We start from the raw sequence: 21,991 nt of genomic DNA on the forward strand, positions 1-21,991 counted from the left end.
AACACGACTGGTTGAGGATGGACTTGTTTTAATCACCCCCTGCTTCCAACTGTGCCTTCAATTTTCTCTGCATGCAGTATAGCTCCTTTAAAACTCCTCCCCAGTTCCTAAAGTAGTGTAAGGATTTCAAATTCCATTTGTTTGGGAGCTGAGCTAATTTTGATTACTTTATCAGTCATGGTCTTACTGCAGTGATTGTTTGCAGTGAATGCTTCTGTTTAGGAACAAGAGCCTAGAAAACTTCTGTTAGGTTTGGTTGCTTCCTTTGTTATTTACATCCGTGCCAGGTTTTAGGTGGGTTTGTTTACAGCTTGTGTGTCCACATTGTGCATGGGGATTGTTCTCACGTCCGCTGAAATCAAATAGGAATGTTTTCCCTGTGTGTATCACTCACCACCTTTCTCCCCAAATTTCACTCGTGGAAAGTGATTACTTTTGTGTTCAGAAATCATCTGATGTTATTCAGACTTCTCAACATGCAATTGCAGTGATAAGGGAAAATATTTTCCTTGAGATTCCCTGTTTCATGTGTTTGCATTTATGTGAATACTGATCACCTGTAAAAAGCTGCCTTTGCTTCTGCAGTAGTTGCCTTTGTCTTTAACTAAGAATATTTTATCTCCAGTATTCCCTAGTCGTGTAGGAGATGTAGGAATCTGTAGGAAATTATACAAATAATTCATTAGACAAAGCTTTCTGTGCATATTAAGGAAGGTAAGTGTTTTTAGGCATTGAAAAGCCAGTACTGTTTTAGTAGCTTTTATCAAAGAGAATTTGGTCTTTTCTGCCCCTGGATGGAACAAAGAATATGGATGCATACTTTAGCTCTCAGAAGTCACAAATTAACCACATCTTGCTTGTCAGATTTTGAAGTTTCATCACTGTTTTGATGCAATAATACCCCTGAGTGGAGCACTTAAAGTGGTGTATCAGAAGTACTGATTCTATACACAGTGGGTCTTGTGGGTAGAGAATGAAAATGTCCAATTTCTCTTTGTCTTTCATAGTCAAGAATGCAATACTGGAGAAATGGAAACAAACATCAGTTTATGCAGTGAACACCAACTTGCTACAGATTGTAAAACTGTTTTCTACTGTAGTAACTCAAGGCATTGTCCCTCTCTGTGATGTTACAGACTGTATTTACCTGGTTGTTTGAAATTCTCACATTTCCTTTTAAAAAGTGCTTTCCTGTGTGACTTCGGTTTTGGGTATAGGTTGCTTCAGTTCCTCGTAAGTTAGTAAGCTATTAGAAAATGATTGAAGAGTTTCACAACCAAGTATTATATTGGTTTAGGTCACATGTGCCTACTGAGATATACTTAAAAAGAAAGTTTTCTTATAGAAATTTGGTTTTGGACATTATCTCAATCACCATTTACAAACCCTTATGGATGTCTGATTCATGGTGGCTCATAATCAAAGTTTAGGAAGTCATGAGTACTTTCAAGCTGGAATAACAGGAAAAAGTAAGTATAAAATTAGTTGGAGTCAAAGACTTCTTCCATGTTCTTTAGACATGGCTAGTTTGCATTAAGTGCATGACACAGAATTGTTTGTAAGACTTCAAGTGATTTACACTGGAAAAAAATTGCTAAAATTTGGCCTGAACTATCTTGCCATATTTCCCTTTAGTTCTTTTTGTATAAACTGTTTCAAAGAAGTTTTTCCTCTAATAAAACTGAGTTTGAAGTATATTCAGCGAGCATTCTAAGGCTGTTGTTCCAACGAAGCGCACCGTTAGTATACAGGATCTTAACCAATTTGGTGAGAATTTTGTAGTTTAAAGATGCATGTTTATAGCTCCTGTGATAAAAGTATCTATCATGGAAAACCCTGTGTACAAATATCTATCACTTGCAAAACCCTATGGGTAGCAGGTAGCATGTCCAAGAGAAAGGTGTGCCTGCAGTACGGAACGAGGTTTGTTATTTCAGATGTAATGAGTGAGAGCGGTGTCCAGCAGCACCATGTGTGCTCCTTCAGATGCACAGGGGCAGCAGCCTTGGTGAATCAAGTTTTTTCCTCCAGAGCACTTTGGATGGCTGCCCATGGGACACTCACAGATGTTTTATAAATCCACATAAGAGCCATGAACAGAGGAGAATAATTAGGTTTCTTGCCCCCTGCTTTTTCTATTCTATTTCTCCATTAGTTTAGGTTTTAAAATTTTTATTCAGAATATGAGACAGTGAAAGGTAGATGGGGGAACATGTCTCCAAATGTGCTTTAGATAATAGTATGTCTGGCAGTGACCTGTAGGATCCATCCAACAGAGGTTGTCTTGTGTCTGGACTTCTGTAAGGCCTTTGACATGGTACCCTGCAACATCCTTCTCTAAATTGGAGAGATGAATGTGATGGCTGGACTGTCTAGTGGATGAAGAATTGGTTTTATGGTCACATCCAGAGGGTCAGTAGTTCAATGTCCAGATGGAAACCAGTCATGAGTGGTGCCCCTCAGGGGTCTGTATTGGAACCACTGCTGTATAATGTGTTCATCAGTGACATAGACAGAGGGATCGAGTGCACCCTCAGCACATTTGCAGATGAGAAAAATTTTTGTTCCAGTTGCTTGAATTAAGGTATGTAAAGGTAAATCTTGATAATCTTAACAGAAAAAGAAGGCTGCAGGTCCATTGAGGTGTTTGTCTCTGGATTTTCCAGGTGTTTACCACTCTTCTGGGGCTTTCATGGAGATGAATCTGAGCCCAAACTAAATAGACTGTTGATGTGGATTGTGCAGCAGCTTCAAAACAGCTGTATCTCATTCTGGAAAGTGTAGGCTGTGGTGGGCAGTCATGTCCAAGAAGCTGAATTTACAAGCATTCTTATTCATTCTCTCATCATTCCTGCCCACAACCACAGGTTTAAATGCTGGTAGAAGGAAGAATGCTTCCTGTGCTGCATTGGGCAGTGGTTGCTGTTTGTAAAGCAGGAAGGAGGACAGCGTGAGTCCTGGGAGAGGGAGGAGTACTGAGCTGTTCTTGTCAAACAGGTGCTCAGACCCCGTCCCAGAGAGGTGTCAACCCCAAAGAGAGGCAGGGATGGATAGGCATTCTGTGGATCCCCGTGTGGAAAGTCCACATCAGGACTGCATGTCATTGTGGCTGGCAAATGACGTGTCTCAGATGCAGACTGGAAGTAAGCAAGACTTTGAGTGTGCGGGTTAGTAATTGCTGGAATATATTTCTAGAGATAAAGGTGGATTTTCTCATATGCTCCATTTTTGTGTGGAAATTGATTCAGGTAAGGTTGGGTTATAGCAGTCTTTAAGCTTTGCATTTTAGAGCCAGAGCATTTCACAGTCTACGGTCTGTCTGAGACACTTTGAGGTGCCAGTTGTGGTGACTGTTGTGAGCATTGCAGACACCTGTCCATCAGTCAGGAAATGGACTGAAACCAGCAGCTTCTTTCTCACAGTCCACCACACATTTGTCAGTTACCAGTAATTTTGCTGCTGCTCTTGACCTGCACCAGAGGTTTGATCTAGTAAATGTATGAATCCCTTTACCAGTTGCCTGTGATTGTGGAGTCCTTTGGCATTAATTTATTTATAGCATTATTATTGTCAGATTGACTCCTGTTGTGTCACAGGAAGCTTTGATGCTGCACTCATCTGGTAGACATTGTTAACAATCACAGTAATGTAGATTTTAAATCAACAAGAGTTCATGTGGGCATGCCTGTACTGTCCCCTGCCACAAGCTCTCAGCTGTTCACTCAGTTAATGAGGAACTGCATTAAGATTAGCTTTTTGCATGTGTGCTGCCTCTGTATGCATGTCAGTTTTCTTTCTTTGTTTTCTGTGGCTTCAGAATATTTGTTTGGTTTTTATTTTCAGTATGTTGATTTTTCCCCCTCATTCTGCAGAGTTAGCCAGAGCACCCTAAGAGGACAGTTACCTGTTTTTCCTTTGTATTCTGGTGCCATTAACAATATCGTCTCAATCTGGTACATGCTGTCTCCAGAGCAGTGGTTTTCCCCTCTTTTTTCCTGAATTTGACTACCTAAATAAGTGTTGATATGGTGGGTGGGTGGAGGGCTGGGGAAGGCAGAGAAAAGCTAGTTGCTGACTGAACTACTGTGTGTGGTTTTGTGCACCACAATATAAAAAAGACACTGAGCTATTGGAGAGTGTTCAAAGAAGGGCATTGAGGGAAAGCCTTCTGAGGAATAGCTGAGGTCACTTGTTCTGTTCAGCCTGGAGAAGAGGAGATTCTGGGGAGACCTCAATGTGGTCCTCAGCATCCTCACGAGGGGAAGTAGAGGTGCAAGTACTGATCTCTTCACTCTCATGACCAGGACTTAAGGAAACAGCATGAAGCTGATTCAGGGTAGGTTTAGGTTCGTTTTCAGGAAAAACTTTTTCACCCAGAGGGTAGTTGGGCACTGGAACAGAATCCCCAGGGAAGTGGGCACAGTACCAAACCTGTCAGAGTTCAAGAAGTGTTTGGACAACACTCTAAGGGAACATGGTGTAACTCTTGGGGTGTCCTGTGCAGGGCTGGGAGGTGAACTGAATGATCCTGACTGGTCTCTTACAACTTGGCACAATCTATGATTTTATAATCTCTTTTGCCTAAGTCTATCAGCTTATGCAGCCAGCACAACTTAAATGAAATGTGTCTTTGGAAATAAAGAACTTCTCAGACAGGTTGCCTTATAAAGAATTTTAAATACTTTCTTCCTTTCAAATTCTAAAATTTTTATCCTAATAGAAATAGGGTTTCAAAGACTTAGTCTGAAAGGGAACAACAGTTAAAAAGCTCTGTGATGATCTTTTAGAAAAATCTTTCATACTTCCTGAGTAGACAGTCAAATGCATTAATAGAATACAGGCAATGGAAAAAATGCTGTAACTGGAACTGAACCAGTAAGTGTGAGGAATAGAAGTTGTGGAAAAATAAGGATGCTGTGGAGAAGATGTATAATTTCTCTGCACCAGATTAATGACTGCTGAATGCTGTGATATACCTGTTTTATAAGGTATTAAGATGAGAAGCTTGTATCTGGGGAAATCACAAGAGGAAGTGCTGAGTCAAGATTATGAATGAAATATAAAGTGTACAACTGGCTGCTAAATTCAGACCTTTGGAAGAAAGTGAGGAGCTAAACGACTGAACACCTATCAAAAACTGAGAAATGTTTATAAGATCAAATGGTCATAGCCTGAAGACCTGGTATGGATAATGGATTCATACCAGCTTGCATTAACATATGGAATCTTGCTTCATATTTTTCAAGCCTGGCTGTTTGTTGTAAGTCTTAATGCAGTTTTAGCTGAGCTTGATAATCTTGCATGTTTACCTGTGATCTTTAGACGATATATGTGTGTTTTTTCGAGAAAGCAAAGTCAGCTATTTTAGAAGAACTGAACTGGCAGCTCTGGCACAATGCAAGTAATCTGGTTAGCACAGTTTGTGGATTGCATTTTTGCAGCTATTTAGGTTCTGACTATAGACACCTATAATATTTGCAGTTAGCACTTAATGTGATAATTTTGGCCTTACCTCCTTCAAGTTTTCTAATTCTTTCCTTCCATTACAAGTTTGGGGAAACTTCTTTCTCTCATGGCTGCACTTTCTGGATTGACTTAATATTTTTATGTGTATGTATAACAGGAATTACCCTTAAAAAAAAGAAAAAAAAAGGTCCTTTTTTTATGCCCCCACTTTCCCCAGCTGACAACTTTGGAAGTGCTGAAAGCTGCTTTAGTGATTTGTTTTGTAGTCATAGATTCAGAAAATGGCTTAGGTTAGAAGGGAATTTAGAGACCATCTCCTCCCAGCCCCCATCTGTGGACTGGGACACCTTCCACTACACCGGGTCGCTCAGAGCGCTGTCCAGCCTGGCCATGTACACTTCCAGGGATGGGGCATCCACAGCTTCTCTGGGCAACCTGTTTCAGTGTCTTACCTTCACAGTAAAGAATTTATTCCTAGCATCTAATCTAAACCTACTCTCTTTCAGTTTGAAGTAATTTTCCCTTGTCCTATCAATACATGCTCTTGTAAAAAGTCCCTCTCCTTTTTTCTTGTAGGCTCCCTTCATGGACTAGAAGGCCACAATTAGGATACCCCAAAGCTTTCTCTTTACCAGCTGAACAATCCCAATTCCCTTAGCCTTCTAGGAGAGGTGCTCCATCCCTTTAAACATCTCAGTAGCCCTCCTTTCCAGCAGGAAAGTGTGCTCCTGTGCTCCTTGTGTTGTGGCCCTAGAGCTGGATGCAGTGTTCCAAGTGGGGTCTCAGCAGAGCAGAGCAAAGGGGCAGAATGCTTTCCCTTGCCCTGCTGGCCATGCTGCTTTGGATGCAGCCCAGGATGCTGTTGGCTTTCTGGCCACTGAGTGCACATGGCTGGGCTGTGTTGAGCTTCTCATCCTCCAGCACCCCCATGTCCTTCTAGGCAGGGCTGCCCTTGATCTGTTCCTCCTTCGCTGTCTGAGGACTGTCCTCACACAGATAGTAGTCCAAAAGCATTTGTCTGGACTCAAAGGCATATCACTGCTTAACATGAACTAACTAAAAAGGGAAGTACTGGGAAACCAATCAGCTGTAATTTTCTTTTTTTTAACAAAACATCAACATATGTTTATTCTGGAGAGATGCTGCTCAGGAAGTGAAAACAGCCAATCTGTTAAAAGTGTATTGCAATATTGGATAGCATGCAGAAGTCTTGAACTGTAAAAGGCCTTTCATGTATGAAAATTGCATCTTGATGACATGACAATTGAAGGCCCTGCTGGGTATCCCTGGGCAACATGTGCAGGCTCTGTTGTCATTGAGATCCAACCCAAACACTTATAGGAACTGTTAAAGAGGGAGATGGCACGACAGCCTTCAAAATCAGAGTGCTAATATCATATAGAAAGGTCATGGCTGTTGTATAAAGACCAGCTCTACAAATTAATAATTTAGTCAAGTTGGACTGTTGCATTTCCATCCGTAGCACTAAACTCATATATCACCAGTGTTAGAAGCTGTTGGTTTTCAGCCATTGTGTTAACTTCAAGAGAAAGTGGACAAGCACTTCTTCTAACAAAAAACCTTAACTTTCCTCTGCGATGTTTCGCTGTCTTTTCATGGTAAAGGTTTCCCCTCATGAGATGTTTCAGAAGACCATGCTGAGCAAAACAGCTACCATTTTTCTTTCAGGTGTAGCGGCACCAGATGATTCTAGTTTGAAGTAATGCCCTGCCTGGGGCACTGATTCTGCTTGTGAAGTTGGGAGTTCTGACTAATTTTTCAAATATTACCCCAGTAGCCCACTAAGAAGCCACTAACAGACTTCCATAAAGCAGCTTTTAAAGTGTGTCAGGCCAGGCCTTCATGAGGGGGTACCCCTGGCAGAGGCTGCTCTGGTGATGTACTAAATTAGTTCATAGTTTGACTTGCTCATCACACGCGAGCTGTGTCAAGGGAAGCACATTCCTGTCATGGTAGGTGGCAGGGAGGAGAGAATGAGGACTGCTTGGAGCTTTCAATGGTGAGCTCTTTGCGTGAGGGATGTTGAGACCAGTAGATGTCTGGTGTTTCTAATTGCTTGGTTGTGGTGTTAACCAGAACAGGACAAGTGCTCTGACCTGCCTCTGCAGAGGACACTATATGGAATGTGTTTACCCACGCTTCTAATCACAGAATCATAGAATGGTTTGGGTTGAAAGGGACCTTAAAGATCATCTAGTTCCAACCACCCTGCTGTGGATGGGCAGGAGCACTTTCCACTAGACCATCCAATCTGGCCTCAAACATTTCCAGGGATGGCGAATCCATAACTTCTCTGGGTAACCTGCTCTAGAGTCTCATCACCCTCGCAGTAACGAATTTATTTCTGGTATCTAATCTAAACTTCCTCTCTCTCAGATTGAACCCATTGCCCTTTGTCCTGTCACTATGTGCCCTTGTAAAAAAGTAAAGTGAGCTTATTCCAGAGGTCTAGTGATCATGTTCCAGCATTCCCTTAAAGAAAGAGGCAGTTGTGATATATTGTTTTATTTTAGCACTCAGGGACCCCCTTGAGGGTTCAGGGATAAGTGTGGTTGGTAGTGCTCAGATATGCCCTGACGTGCCTGGGAGCTTGAATAAATGTAGTCAAGGCAGACTAACAAAGTCCTCTCAGCTGAAGTCCTGTAAATACTCTTTGTGTGTCCTGAAGGAGATAAACCACAATTTAATACAAAGTCATTAGTGTTTTCTCCCACTCTGCATTCTTTCATGAGAAAGGTTAGAATGAGAATTCAGGGTTAGAATTAGAAATAATAACCACATATCTGTGCAATTAAAACAAAATCCTTAAATTTTCAACGTTTTCCTCCTGTAATTTTAGAGAGGAGAGATGGGGAAGGAGGGTTTTAACAGGATACTTTCTATTTGTGATTGGCACATTCCAGCCTTAAGGAGCTTTTCAGAAGTGTCACTGAGACTACTTCCTAAGAAAACTATGAACCAGCGTTGTAAAAAACTCTGACATTGTATTATTCCTGAGAGCAAGAATGAAATGTATGAATTCCATTGCAGAAACATCCCATTTGCTGCTGTTCATATTGTTCATGTAATTGCAATTTTGTTTATGATATTTTTTAAAGCCAAACCTGAGTGTGTTGTTCGCTAAAGTCAATCAGTAGTTATCCCTGGCTGAAACACAAATGCATTTTCTATGAGTCATTAATAAAATCAGCACTAATGGTGATTGCTACAGAAAGTAACTGAAAGGACAAACAAACGGTTGAATGGTTTTCAGTTTAGCAGGTTCAGTTCAGTGCATTACTGGACTAAACCCTTTATAAACTCTCATTGGTTTGGCTTGAGGAAGCTTTGTGCCGGCTGTTTCCCACTTTAGCTTTTTTGCTGAAATGTCCCTAAACAAAAATAAGTCCTCCTGTCCTCATCTGTTGATGTGACGACTCAAATTAACACATGGTTTTTGACTAACCTGAAAGAACTTGCCAGGTGCTGGAGGTTTTCTATTTGCATCTCGGTTCACAAATATAAGTCTAGGGTTTTATGTTTAAAAAAAAAATTCTTGGAAATTGTTGATGGTATCTTTACATAAATTTAAATAGAGATCTTTAATGCCAAAAATACAATACTGCTCTTTTTGAACTTCTTTTTACAGACCCTTCCCCCTACTCTTTGCCCTTGGAGAGCAGAAATTTTGTATTTTGAAGTTCTTTCCCCCTCTCCTCAACTTTTAAAATCTGATACTCTAGATTCAGCCTTCCAGTGCCAACTAGAACCTCAGAAATGTATGTACAGCAGTGGCAAAGATGATATTCTGAAAAATGTCTGTAAAAACATTACTTGGAAAACCCACTGAATATGAAATAATGACTGGCACTTTTAGTCCTTCTTATTCTCATGCAAGCTGTTTTGTGAGTGCTCATTTTATGTAAGAATCACTGGACAGTTTCCTTTCACATATAAAACATATTAGTATGGTTAAGATGTAATCAAACTGATTATCATTCTCATTGACTTCAGAATATCTTCGATCATTGCAAAGGAGCAGCCATCTGTATAGGTGCTGCATTTGTCTTGCAGTACTTTTTGCACTTTATCCTGTTCAGAGCCGAAATCATTCTTGGTATTGTACAATTGAATTTGCGTGTGCTCTGCAAAGGTCCTGTTTTCAGTCATTGACCCATTAATTGACATTTGGCACTTAGAGATATGTCATTCTGCTACTGCAAAATTCTACAAGTTCTTCCAAAAAAACCCAAATGCCAGTTTTTACGAGTTTAGTTAAAATTAATTCGGAGTTTTTAAAATAAGATTCTGTTTAAGTCGAATAGAAACAGAGTTTTCTCTATACTGGACTTCTGTGTTCCTTAGCACTGAATGAAATACTGGATTTAATAGCAAAGATGTAATTATCTTTTTTAAAAGCTAATGATATTGGGAAAGTCTTGTTCTTTAGTCTTACTGACTTTTCCAAATGTGACATAACTGTTCTGTTTCCGACCTTAGTAGATCAACCTCTAAAATAATTAGGAATTTGAATATTGACAGAATTCCATTAATACCTTATTGAGTGTAGTGTAAAGCTTCTGCATATGTATGTATGCACCTGAAATCTGGTTTAATCGCTTGATAGTCACTGCAGTAGAACTGGCTTATTAATTCCAGAATCTGTGATGAAAGTGTTGTTGTTTCTCAAATAACAGTGAATTTTAGAAATTTTACTTTACTCTCCCTTGTTTCAGCTTTGACAATCTTGAAATCTGAATACTTGCCATAGTTTTGTTAGCTCTCACTGTATCGGTTTAACTGCAGCACTCAGTTTCAGGGCCTACAAGAGAAATCTAGTTTTGGTGGTTACTCTGCTGAAACAGAAAACAAAAAAGTAAATTATATTTTATTTTACTGATTTTTTTGGGACAATGATAACACGTTAAATGACCAAAAGAAATGGAAGCACAGCTTTTATTTGATGTGGGCATCAGTTAGGCTCACCATGTAAGTAATAAGCAAAAATTCTGGGGGGTGTCTGTGTTGGAAGGTAGGGGTGTTTGGTGGTAAAGGTGATTGAGGGAGAAAGGAAAGTGAGCAGTGATTTCAAAGTAACAAGTGGAAAGTAGTTGTGAATCGAGATAAGCAGAAAAATGCTGTGTTCAGCATCTCATTGCCCTAGGAGCTTGGGTCTGTAGCCATTCCATATGTTTGGGATGTTATATTACCTAATAAAATACATAAATTCTGTGTAATTAAAAAGGCTGGATCAATAGATTTTAATTTGGTACTCTGAGGAAAAGTGTGTTTGGAGAGATAAAGCATGACTGACATAGCTGTCAGCTGAAGAAATTTTTGAATAACAATATATATGCAAGAATATGCAATAAATAAAGGGGATGTATTACTTTGTATAGGATTTTAAATGGTGTTTCTCTTGTCATCAGTTTTTAGGCTTTGCAGGCTTTTCCCTTTGTTTCCAATAAAAACCATGCCTTGAAATGAGTAGGTGCTCTGTTGCACCTAATTTAGTGTGTGTAGGTGAAGTTGGCACAATACTTGTTTTGAATTGTTCTGTCCTTCCTTCACTAAATAATTTTACAGAATTGTCATTCTTAGGGAACAAAGTGTCCTTAATTTAAAAAGATGTAAATAAAGACTTCCATATGGTTGACATAAATTTTGTATTTGTCTTTCCATCTTTATTAATAAGTCATATTGGTTCAACTGGGATATTGCATCTGCAACTGGATTCGGGTTTATTTAATGAAACCGCTGACTAGGACAAATTTGGAGCCTGTTGAAATTTTCACAAGAAGCTGGTTTTAACAGTCTTTGATTTAGCTTACTCTGTTATAGTCATTGTTCCAATGATTGTTGCCACCTAACATTTTATGCTTTGCAGTTTGAGAATGGCAAACAAACTTCTAGGTAAGAAAATAGTGGGGTTTCTGTCTTTCTTGCATGCTAGTACCCTACACTAAATGTCGTAGGTAGCTGTTTGTTTGCTTGTCAAAACTTTTCTGCTTGAAAGATCCCTTTGGGGACAGTTCTTTGACGCTACCCGCAGGCTTTGTGCACAGGAAAGACAGTAGTGTCTTGGGGCACAGATATACAAATATTATGATCCTGGGTAGTTTTTTTTCCAAAAAGAGTCACAAACAGCAGGGCTCAGCAATTGTCTTCCTATTGCTGATATGTTTAAAACAAAAGAAAGTCTGTACAGTATGTGTGAGGAAAATCTAATTCCAGCAATCAACATAGGAATATCTACACAAAAAATCCCGAATCTCATGTGTACCTGACTCATACAATCTTGTGGTGATGTTGTATTTCAAGTATCCAATTACGATGAATGGTATTTGATCCTATTATTATAATTATTATTTCAACCAAGAGAAGCAAAACTAGATGGTAGGGTGGGATCCTCAGGAGTTACCAACTCTGGCCAAACTGTGTTTGGCTCGAAGTTGCTGAGAGTTTCACTGTTGATTTTTGTGGGAGATGGGTTAGGTCACTGCCCAGTACTTTTGAAATCCCACCTCTAACTATTTCTGAGTTGAGTGTGTGATTATTTCCTCACAGGGAGGAGTCCATCACCACAGCCTTCCAAAAACACAGGTGATATACATCAGTCAAAATACCAAATTCCAGTAACTTACACCATCTCCTTTCTGAAAAGATTTATTAATAAAGCTAACAGGCTGATGCTGAGCATTTGCAAGTCCAGTAATGAAAGGTGTGCTGTGGGCTTCACTGGAAGTTGTAAGTGCTGAAGATGTCCAGGATCAGGCTTTGCATGAGCCATTTGGGACCATGTGTGGTCTCTCATAGGCTGGTTTCATGCGTGCTTGCAGTAGTTGGAACTAACCAGCCATGACAAAAAAAGGAACATTGCAGGTCTTAAATTTGTGCTGGGTGCTACTTCTGCTTTTAGAGTGAACACGATCTGAAAGCCCCTCTGCACTCAGCCTGTGAAAAGCACTCAGCATGTGCCATGGCTTCTGAAATCTGCGGAACCACTTGCATCAGTGCGTGCTGGAGGAGCGAACCTTCTGGCATGCACTGTACTCCAGAGCTAACCCATCTCCTGCCCTCAATTTTCAATTTTTCAATGGTATGGAGTTGCTAGAGGTGATGGGCAAAGAATAGCATGTAAATTTACTTTCGGGTCTCAGGCCCTCATTCTACTGGAGTGGCTCACTTGAAGGGATACTAGTGTCCAACATAATCCTCTCAGATGTGTCATACAAATGCTCATTATCGTAATTAATCTGTCAATATAATTAATTATCCTTGGCTCAGCAGCCTATCAATATAGGTATTGCTGCTGCACTCTTTCTAAATTACTGTGTCTGTACAAGTTGTTTTGGATCAGCTTTTGGCTGTGGAGCCCTCCTGGCTTCCCACAATGTTTCTGACTGTTTCTGGTTGTTTCCCACAATCTCTCTGACATAATGGTGAAGTTTGTGCACCTGGCAGAGGTGTGTCATGATGCTGGGGTCAGGATCTCTTGTAAAAGGGCTTGCTCTTTGTGCAATGGCAAATGGAGAAACAAAGTATGTGCAGGGGAAATATGGAGGGGTTTCTGAGCCAGCAAATCAAAGGGGTTGTAGATAGTGCTGCCTTAGGTAGCCACACACTTGAGCAGTGAAAATTCCTCTTCTTTCCCCAGCTGGCAAATAAAATGCCTGGTAGGTGCAGATTGTGTTCCACCTTGTTGTCAAAGGATCTCTTGTACATAATTATGCAACTTTCCACGTGTGGTGTTGAACATGTGGGATTATTACAGGAGTGTACATCATTACAAAAGGATACATTTAGGTGCATTTTATAATGGCCCTTTTGCTTGAATACTTGTTTTTACAAGTGCATCTGAAGAATTCATAACTCAGCATCTGAGATAATTCATTAGAGTTCTCATGAATAATGTAGTTTTTGTGTGTCTGAGCTGCAGATTGTATTCTTGGAAGTCCTATTTGAGAAGTCACCTAAATGTGCTTTCAGAAGTGTTCCATTTCTTAACAGTCATAGGAGCAAAAAAACCTTTGAAAATAAAATGACAGTTGAAATGAGCATTGACAATGCAAAGCAGTAGTGTAGGATTGTACATATGTTGTTTTAAATATATCCAGTAACATTTTTAATGCATCAGAAATGGTTATCTAACTTCCCTACTTGATCTTGTTGCTTACTATGATAGCTGACTAAGAAAGAGAGGCTAATTTTGTGGAAGAAAAGTATGAGTTTTATGGTTGTCCTTCTTAAAGATTTCCAAAAATAAAAAAAACAAAATCCATACAACAAACATGTTTCTTCTTTGGAATACATTTTGTTTGGTTTATCAACTGCGTAAAGAAAAATGATTGTGTGATTTAAAAGAAACCGCATATCACAATTTCAGGTTGTAACATCTGTTCAGAGAAAGGGAAGGGCAGGAGAAGATGCAGCTTCATTTTCCTAGAAATATAAGAACAACTGTGTTTTTAGAAAGGAGTTTAGATCTTTTTAGTAAAGATGCTGCTTTTTTTTAGAAGCTCACTATTGACCCTTGGGAGAAGCATGACTAAGCTATATGTTGGTGCAAGTGTTTTAAAATCTGTATAGACATGATCTCTGCTTGTCTGAATGATGATGTTGCTTCCTCAAAATCATTAATATTCCACCAGTGTCGAGCAGAACTTGTGCTGTGATGGATGAATGTATTTAACTTGAATCTTTTCTTCTCATACCTTTTTGCTTCTTTACACAGGGAATGAAGTATCTGTGCATTCCTGCTGCTGACTCACCCTCGCAGAACTTGTAAGTGTTTTTAAAAGTAAATCACAAAACCCCAGAAATCCCATGGTACCGTGACGCCTATTTTAAAATTTGCTGAAAGCTCTGATTCTGATCTCTAATGAGTTTTACATAAATGTGGGGTCTAATCCGTTAAGAAAACACAGTAACACTTCATTTCACCCTGCTTTTTGTGTGTGTTTGGAGGAGTCTCAGTATGTAAACACTCTTGATTTGTGGTCTTAAACTTCAGGAATTCCTTAGTGAGTCTGGGCCTAACTCAGTCACAGTTTATTCTAGCCATTGTGTTTGTAAATCTTTGTGTTTGGTTCCTCTTTTTTTTTTTTTAATTTAATTTTATTTTTTTTAGTGCCAACTGCAGCCATTAACAAAACAAAATATTTGAAAGAGGTTTGAAACCTGGTGCCTCAAAGGTTGAAATAAATTGCTCACAGTGGGCCTTCAAAACAAAATCCCTGTATGCAAACTACCCCTGTGACAATCTGCTGGGGACTTCTTGAACCTGCCTCAGAAGTCCCTGCTGCTCTTAGTACAAGCTGGCGTGGCAGGGAGTTTTCTGCCCTGCAGTGACTCTCACCTTGAGGACATAGATACTGCAGCTAGGGTATCCAAGCCTTGCTCTTTCTCATCTCTGCAAAAGTTCACATAATGCTAATTGATTTACCTCTGGTTTTAATTGAGCATGGCAAGTCTTGATTCCAAAGAGAAATCAAAACAAAAGAACTTGGATGGTGACCAGCTCTTTTTTCTAGAGCTTACTCTTTATGTTGGGGAGAGATGAGAGGGGTTTCAGCCACATCCTGCTACCAAGTTCTGGTAGAGAAACAAGTAGTGGAAAGAGGCCTGGTAGGTACGGAAGGAAGTGCAGCACTGCTTTTCTCTTGTATCACAGCAATTTTCTGGCTCATGCTTTTGGGCGATATTTTTAGAGCATGTGTTTCTCATACTCTAGAAAGATTCCAGTGTGGCACTTGATGTGTGATGACTTGCCTTTTCAATCTGCATTTATGTCATGATTTTAGGGGAAGGGAAAAAAAAAAGCACCACACCCCATCCGCAATAAAAAACACCCTAATCCCGTAAATTTGGGGTCTGTAATGAGAAGGCAGAGCTAATGTCTTTGTCATGGACAACTTCCATGGCCTTAATATTTAGAATAAAAACAAATACATTGAAAGAAATATAATTTTGGGAAGCAAAGCTAATATGAGATAAGAGGAAAACATTCACTTGTCATTAATTGTTCATTGGCATTTTGAAGTGTTTAGCATTTTTGACAACATTTTCTAAATTTACTTCCTTTGTTAATAGAGATAAATTTGGAAATGGAAAGAGAAAGGATGGCATTTATGATGAACATTAATCAATGTACAATTCCCTCACTGTTAGGTATCAAGGAGTTTTTATATTGAAAAGCCAGCTCCTGTGCTCGAGCTGTCTGGCGCAGTACCAAGGCTCTTAAGGCTTCAGTAAGAAGATAGAATATTTGCATGAGTATTGTTTCTGTTACGCTGCAGGCATCTAAAATACTTGCTTTGGTATCAGGTGGTTGCAAGCAAACGTCATTACTTCTAATACTGATACATTCTATCACTTAAAATAAAACTTGATGAGTAACTGATTTTTCTTCTTTTACTTTATACAGTCCAGGCCTTCAAGTAAAATCAAATCATGATGCTCACAAATAGCACCATCGCTTGCTTTGCACATGCAGTCTTCTGAAAGAAAGAGGAACTTATTTTTGTTCAGCCTGTGAGGACTGGAGGTAGTCTTATCTAGGAGTGGTTAACCATACTGCCTGTGCCCACTGTGGAGGGAGGGATAGCTAGGGAACAGGAAGGGAATTGGTCCCTCTGCAACATCTTTGCATGTCTCCCCTCTTCTTCTTGAAGAGGGATTATGTTGGTTTCTTTCCAGGGAGAAAAAAACAACACAGCAAGCAGCATCCTGTATTGCAGGTCCTTGTGTTCTCTTAGCAGTGGTTGAAAGGCACAACTGACAGGGTGCATTCTGCTCTCTTATCTGTTTCCCAACAGCAAGGACCAACTGGAAGCCTTTTACCCACTGAATTTTGGGACTGTGAGCTCTTAATGCACTCAGTTTTTCTGAAGGAAACCTCTGGTTTCTTTTGTGTATGATGCACATTTACTCCTAGAAAACTTGTTTAGTGGAGTTCTTTTCCTCAGAGGGATGACTTGCCAGGGAAATACAGCAGGGATTCCCCTGTTAGCATGAGGGTGTTCACTAAAGTGTCTCAAAAGCTTTATTTTACTCCCCTGTTCTGCCCCTAGCAAGCATAGGGAGAAAGCAATCGCTTTTCATACTCAAGGTACTTCCTAGATGTTAAATCAACATTTTCCCTGGTCTGTGAGAATTTTACCTTGGGCCAGTAACTGCTCCAGAAATGTCATCCTCTATAGAAGTCATCACTAAAAAGTTATCTCTATAGAAATAAAATCTTCCCTTCCTACCCTGTTCCAGTTAATTGTCTTTGGCTGCCTGCTTCTAAGGAATTAACCTCCAACAGTCAGGTGGTTAGTGGTGATAATGCAGAAGCCAGATGACCTATTTAGAGGAGAAAATTTTGGTAGATTTTTTTTCTTTTACATCACCAAAGGAAAGAAACATCAAGATGCTTCGTCGTATCTGATTTGGATGCTGTCTTTTTAACCTTTGTAAATCTTTGTAGAAGTCTAACTAGCAGCGAATGAAAACACAGCTCTAGTATCATAACTCTGCTCTTGGTCTGGTTTTGAATTATACAGCGTTCTAATGCCTAAGTTTAGATAACTTCTGCAGCATACTGGTGGGGGCATTGTACTGGTGGTTCTTCCTGTGGTGTTTTCCCACTGTAAAGATGATGCAGTTCAGGACCCAGCTTTCAGCTGGGAGATGCAAGAGCCAGATAATCATGTAATAAATTGTCCTGAAGTCCAACAAATGGGCTGCAAATCAACGCATTTGTCAAGTGCTTTCCTGTTAGAGATGATAGTCAACTGTTCTGTGGTTAGTGTAAGACTTACCATTCTTCTTTGTGTCTGGCATTTGCCACACAGCTAACTGGTCCTCAATCTTAGTTTTCATCTAAATGTGATGTTACCATAACCTCGAAAATGAGTTTAGGCAACTGTGTCTGCTGCTCCAGAAGAGACGCTGATGCCATGGGGCTGTGGAGGAGTACGTACCTCCTATTTTCTGGCTCAAGGTGAGGAGGGGCCAGCGTGCTATAGCGCAGCACTAATTCTAGATGTGACTATTTCTCTTCTCGTTTTCATGAATGCCTGTAAACACATGTGAAAGCACATCAGCAGACTGAGCATCAGCAGTGAGGAAGGGTGAAGAAAACTGGATGAATGGAGTTCACGATGTTTAGTACCTTGCAAGGGTGTTATGCACAGCCACAGATATTTTTCAAACCAGTGTGGAAAGTGTCTTACCAAAACTTGTGTGACACCATTGAAACAAATTCACTGGTGCGTGAAGCTGCCCTCCTGGCCAGATTTTCTAGAGAAAAAAAAGAAAAGATGAGAAGCTCAGGTCAGATAATACAGACCTAACCAAGGTGCATCTGAGTGAATGCTTTCAATCTCAGCTAAGCTCTTCATTGTGCAATAGCAAAGCCTCTTGCACACATAGCCAGAGATCTCATTTGTCCTCTAAGTTTGTTTATGTAAAACCTCTTGTGCTCCCCTGGCAGATCTGAGCACCATGATTTGTTAGAACTCAGCCAGTGACAGTGGTTTGGCGTGGCAGTCCAAGTACACGTGCATTAGTAAGCTCTGTCTTCACTTATCCCACATGCTTCATCAGTTCCTTGAGAAACATAAAAGCCTCAGTTGCCCTGCTGTCCTAAGGCTTGGGAGTGCATTGTGCCTTGAGATTTTCCAAATAAGCTGCTCAGGTCTTCTCTAGCTGTGTTTTCCATGTTGTATCCAGTGATGCAGGAACTGCATTGGAGAGGAAGTCCCGTGCTTGGGGTCTTCTTTTTGTTTATTCCAGTTAGATATCCTTGCCTTTGCAAGTTCTGCAGGCAGTGACACTCTGTTGCATCAGCGTTGTCCTTCAAGACAGGAGTGTTTACAGTATCAGCAGCTGCACTGTTAGGCAGGAAGGGAAGCTTCCTTTTATGTGGGTATTCCTGATTTTTGTGTGGCTGCTGGTGCTGGGCTGAGGTTCTTTTTCTTTTACCCTTGTGGTATAATATTCACCCAGAAAGGGGAAACATCTTGAATACAGGACGTTGTGTTTCATGGGTGTTGAGCGCAGTGTGCTTTCAGGTTTGACCTTGCCAGCAGGCCTGGCAATGACTGCCCCCTAAGAACCTCTTTCCTCTGCCTGTGTTGCCTACACTGCTACTGCTTGTGAGCTTGAATTGCCAGGCACTCAAAGGCCACCATGAACTCCGGCTCTTCTGAGCTAAGAGGTGCTACTTGCAACTGTGGTAAACTGCAGGCAGCGCCAAAGGCTTTGCAGTCAGAAAGGCAGGGTGTGCAACTTGGAACTGGGATGCAAAGAGGCAGTGCTGCATATTCACTCAGATGATGACAGCTGCCTGCTTGCTATCCTTCATTGTGCCCCACTTAAAGTGAAAAGGGCATGTGTAAAGGATAACGATATTATAAACCCTGAAGTTTGTGAACGGAATCTTCTCTAGGTTTTCTCCTCTGCTGCTTTAAAACAGGCAGGCTGTAGGCTGACACCCTGAATATGGGCAGAAGGGGTACTGCTGTCTGAAAGGAGAAGACTGGAAGGAACTAAAGAAAATAGGGCTTGAATTGAGAATTTTTTCATAGCAGACACAAAAGGGAGTGATTTCACATAGCCAATGTTTAGACATGCCCTAGCACATGGCTTGAAGGAGGAGGTAGAATTAAAGTTAAGCATAAGTTTGGGTAGCAGGTAGTGTCTCTTTGTGAGAGACATTATATCTGGAGAACTGCTTGTGTAGTTGTGCCGAGTTCCACCTGATATCTGAGCACACAAGGATATCTGAGGTCAAGTCACATGCTTTTAAGAATCAAACACAAACCGAAATACGGACGACAGTCATCAGAATAAAGTTTATCACACTGTAGTGCCTAAAATACCAGTCTCTTACTTGGATAGAGGGGCAAATAACTTACACCAGTGAGATCTGTGTTTCACTGGCAGACAATAACTTTTACTTTGTAAGACCTGTATTCAGTTCTAAATTCTAGAAACAGCGTGAGGTGAGCTTTCGGATATATTTCTTTCTTTCTAAGTAGTGATTTTACTAAATGCAGCACTTTCTTTATCCTCCTTCTGCTTTTGTTTTCAGAGCAAGGCATTTCAGAGAGAGCATCAAATTTATCCATGAGTGCCGGCTCACAGGTGAAGGCTGCTTAGTTCACTGGTATGTATACTGCTCGCTAAAAAACTTTTTAAGGGTTTCTCTACCTTGATTTGGATGTTCATAATTTTAATAAATTAGTGGTCATCTCTCCTCTGCAGCAAAATCCTCTTGCACTGATTCGACCCCTTTATTCAAAAAGCCCCAGGAGATTTGCAAATGCTATTAAAGCCTTTTGCTAGGACTTCCAAGTCTCTGGGGTGGGCAGCTGCTTGGAGATGAAAGGAGCCCAAGAAATTCTTCTTGACCTTCTCTTATCAAATATTTTTGTAGGATTGACTAGGAATGTGTTGGCTGAAGACATACTATTTATTTCTCATCATTTTATTCACTGTATTTCTAAATGTGATTTCCACAATCCTAATAATTTGATTAGTTTCTCTAACAGCTGTTTTGGGGACTTCAGAGTTGTTAAAAAACCTGTCTGAACAGAAATTGATTTTTTCCCCCTCTTTCTTTTTTTAAACTGCTGAAGTATTCAAATGTTGCATTTGTTAATAGCAAGACCCTGATTGGAGAGATGGTCCTGGGACTGTAAAGAATAGAAAAGGAAATCCCACCCTGGGTTTTTTCTTGCTCTCTGCTATTGGTTGTGGTCTTTGTGCTGTATGTCCAAAGGACATATCTGAGTCTATATCTGGAATCAGAGTCATCTCATGATTTGAACACTGGACTCATACACAGGCCCTGAGTATAAATCCTCACTTTGCTATTGACTCATGACAGGGCTATGCATGAGCCATTTGGTCAGTCTTGGTGGATGGAAAACAGTAATAAGTAGTATAAATACTGATAGAGTTTTAAAAAACTTAAATTTGTGAAGTATTCAGAAACATAAAATGGTGAAAGAGTCTGGTAACTCTACTTTTACTGTGGTAAATATAACTCTAACACATTCTTTATACTCTCAAAATAGAAATGATTCTGAGTTTGTCCAGTGTTGTCCAACCAGACATAATGAATGATTCTTACTCTATCCCAGCTTTTCATCTGGGGAAACTGGAGTCCTGAGAGTTTAAGCTGCACAATGCAGTCGATAGTAGAAAGAGGAACTCAAGCAACCAGACATATGTACCTCTTATTGGTTCAGTTAAAGTTCATTTTGGCCCCATGAAATTGCAGCCTGTATTCATGGTGGAGAGGAAACAGTCTTATTTCACTGCTCTGATCTTTATAAACAGAAGAAAGAAAGTGGGTGACTTACTTCTGCCTTTTTAAAACCCAAATCTAACTTAGAATGTGTGCACTGTCCCCTTCTTTTGTGACTACTTCATACTTCTTTCTTCCTTTTCAGCCTCATATGAGTTACCACTCAAAACCCACTTTCTTGATCATGGAGATTTTTTTTCTACTGCATTTGAAAAAGTTGCACCAAAACCATTTAACTCAAATATTATAATATTTCTTCCTCATGGCAAGCAACACGGCAGTTTGTGATGTTTGAGAAGCAATGCTTTTAGTTGTGACAGGTGAAGTACAGCACTGCTTCAGTGTATTGCACCCCCTTTTCCATGCAGCCTTGCAGGTGTCTCCAGGAGTGTCACACTAGTGGTTGCCTACATCATGACCATCACAGACTTTGGCTGGGAAGATGCGCTGTCTGTTGTCCGCGCGGCGAGGTCCTGTGCAAATCCAAACATGGGCTTCCAGAGACAGCTACAGGAATTCGAAAAACATGATGTTGATCAGGTAAATGAACTACAAAAAAGAGCTGTGAAACACAACTCCAAGTCAGATCGTGGGCTACTTCTCATTATTTTGTGGTCTGTGTGGTTTATCTGACTCCCCATTTTTGCTTTGAGGGCATGGCTTCTTAGCCCAGCCAGTTCCACGAAGGAGATACAGATAGATCTGAAGGTATCAGGGCATGCTGGATGGGAGAACGGATTAGGCACAGCATCTAAACACCTCCTGCCAAACTGTGCTGTCAATCTGGTGGTTGCTTCATGTGAGCTAAGACACAGTTGGAGATTAACACCTTTAGAGGGATAAAAGGCAAAGGGTGAGTTCTCAGAACATAGGTGAAAGGCCAACCTGTAACTACCAGTTGTATAAAAGTAGTGAGTTTCCCCCCAACACATTCATTTGGAATAGTAAGCAGGAAAGAAATCATCATCACAAATCTTTCATGTCCAGGAGTTAAACTAAGCCCTCATGATTTGTGTGTTATGACCCCCCCCTCCCACCTTCTGTGGCTAAGACTTGATAAATTTTCTGATCTTTAGGGCAGCCTCAGATGGGATCCTTTTATCTCTTATTAGCCTTTTGAAGGTTTTGCAGGACTAGGAGAATCAATGAAAGGGTAGGATTGCTAAAGGGGTTTCATAAAACAAGAATTAGTTTCTTACTCCAAAAAAAACCCATCCTACGCAA

General features: G+C 40.3%; 1 protein-coding gene across 1 annotated transcript in view; it reads left to right on the forward strand.

Moving 5' to 3' along the window:
* The window catches only part of DUSP22 (dual specificity phosphatase 22), a 43,448-nt gene that overhangs the window by 15,414 nt on the left and 6,043 nt on the right, over positions 1–21,991 (forward strand). The window contains exons 4-6 of the mRNA XM_038126843.1: positions 14,201–14,250; positions 19,547–19,621; positions 21,136–21,307. Of these exons, the coding sequence (XP_037982771.1) occupies positions 14,201–14,250; positions 19,547–19,621; positions 21,136–21,307 (297 nt within the window). The remainder of the gene's footprint in view (positions 1–14,200; positions 14,251–19,546; positions 19,622–21,135; positions 21,308–21,991) is intronic.

This window comes from Motacilla alba, chromosome 2, assembly GCF_015832195.1.
Source record: "Motacilla alba alba isolate MOTALB_02 chromosome 2, Motacilla_alba_V1.0_pri, whole genome shotgun sequence".
Lineage (NCBI taxonomy): Eukaryota > Metazoa > Chordata > Aves > Passeriformes > Motacillidae > Motacilla > Motacilla alba.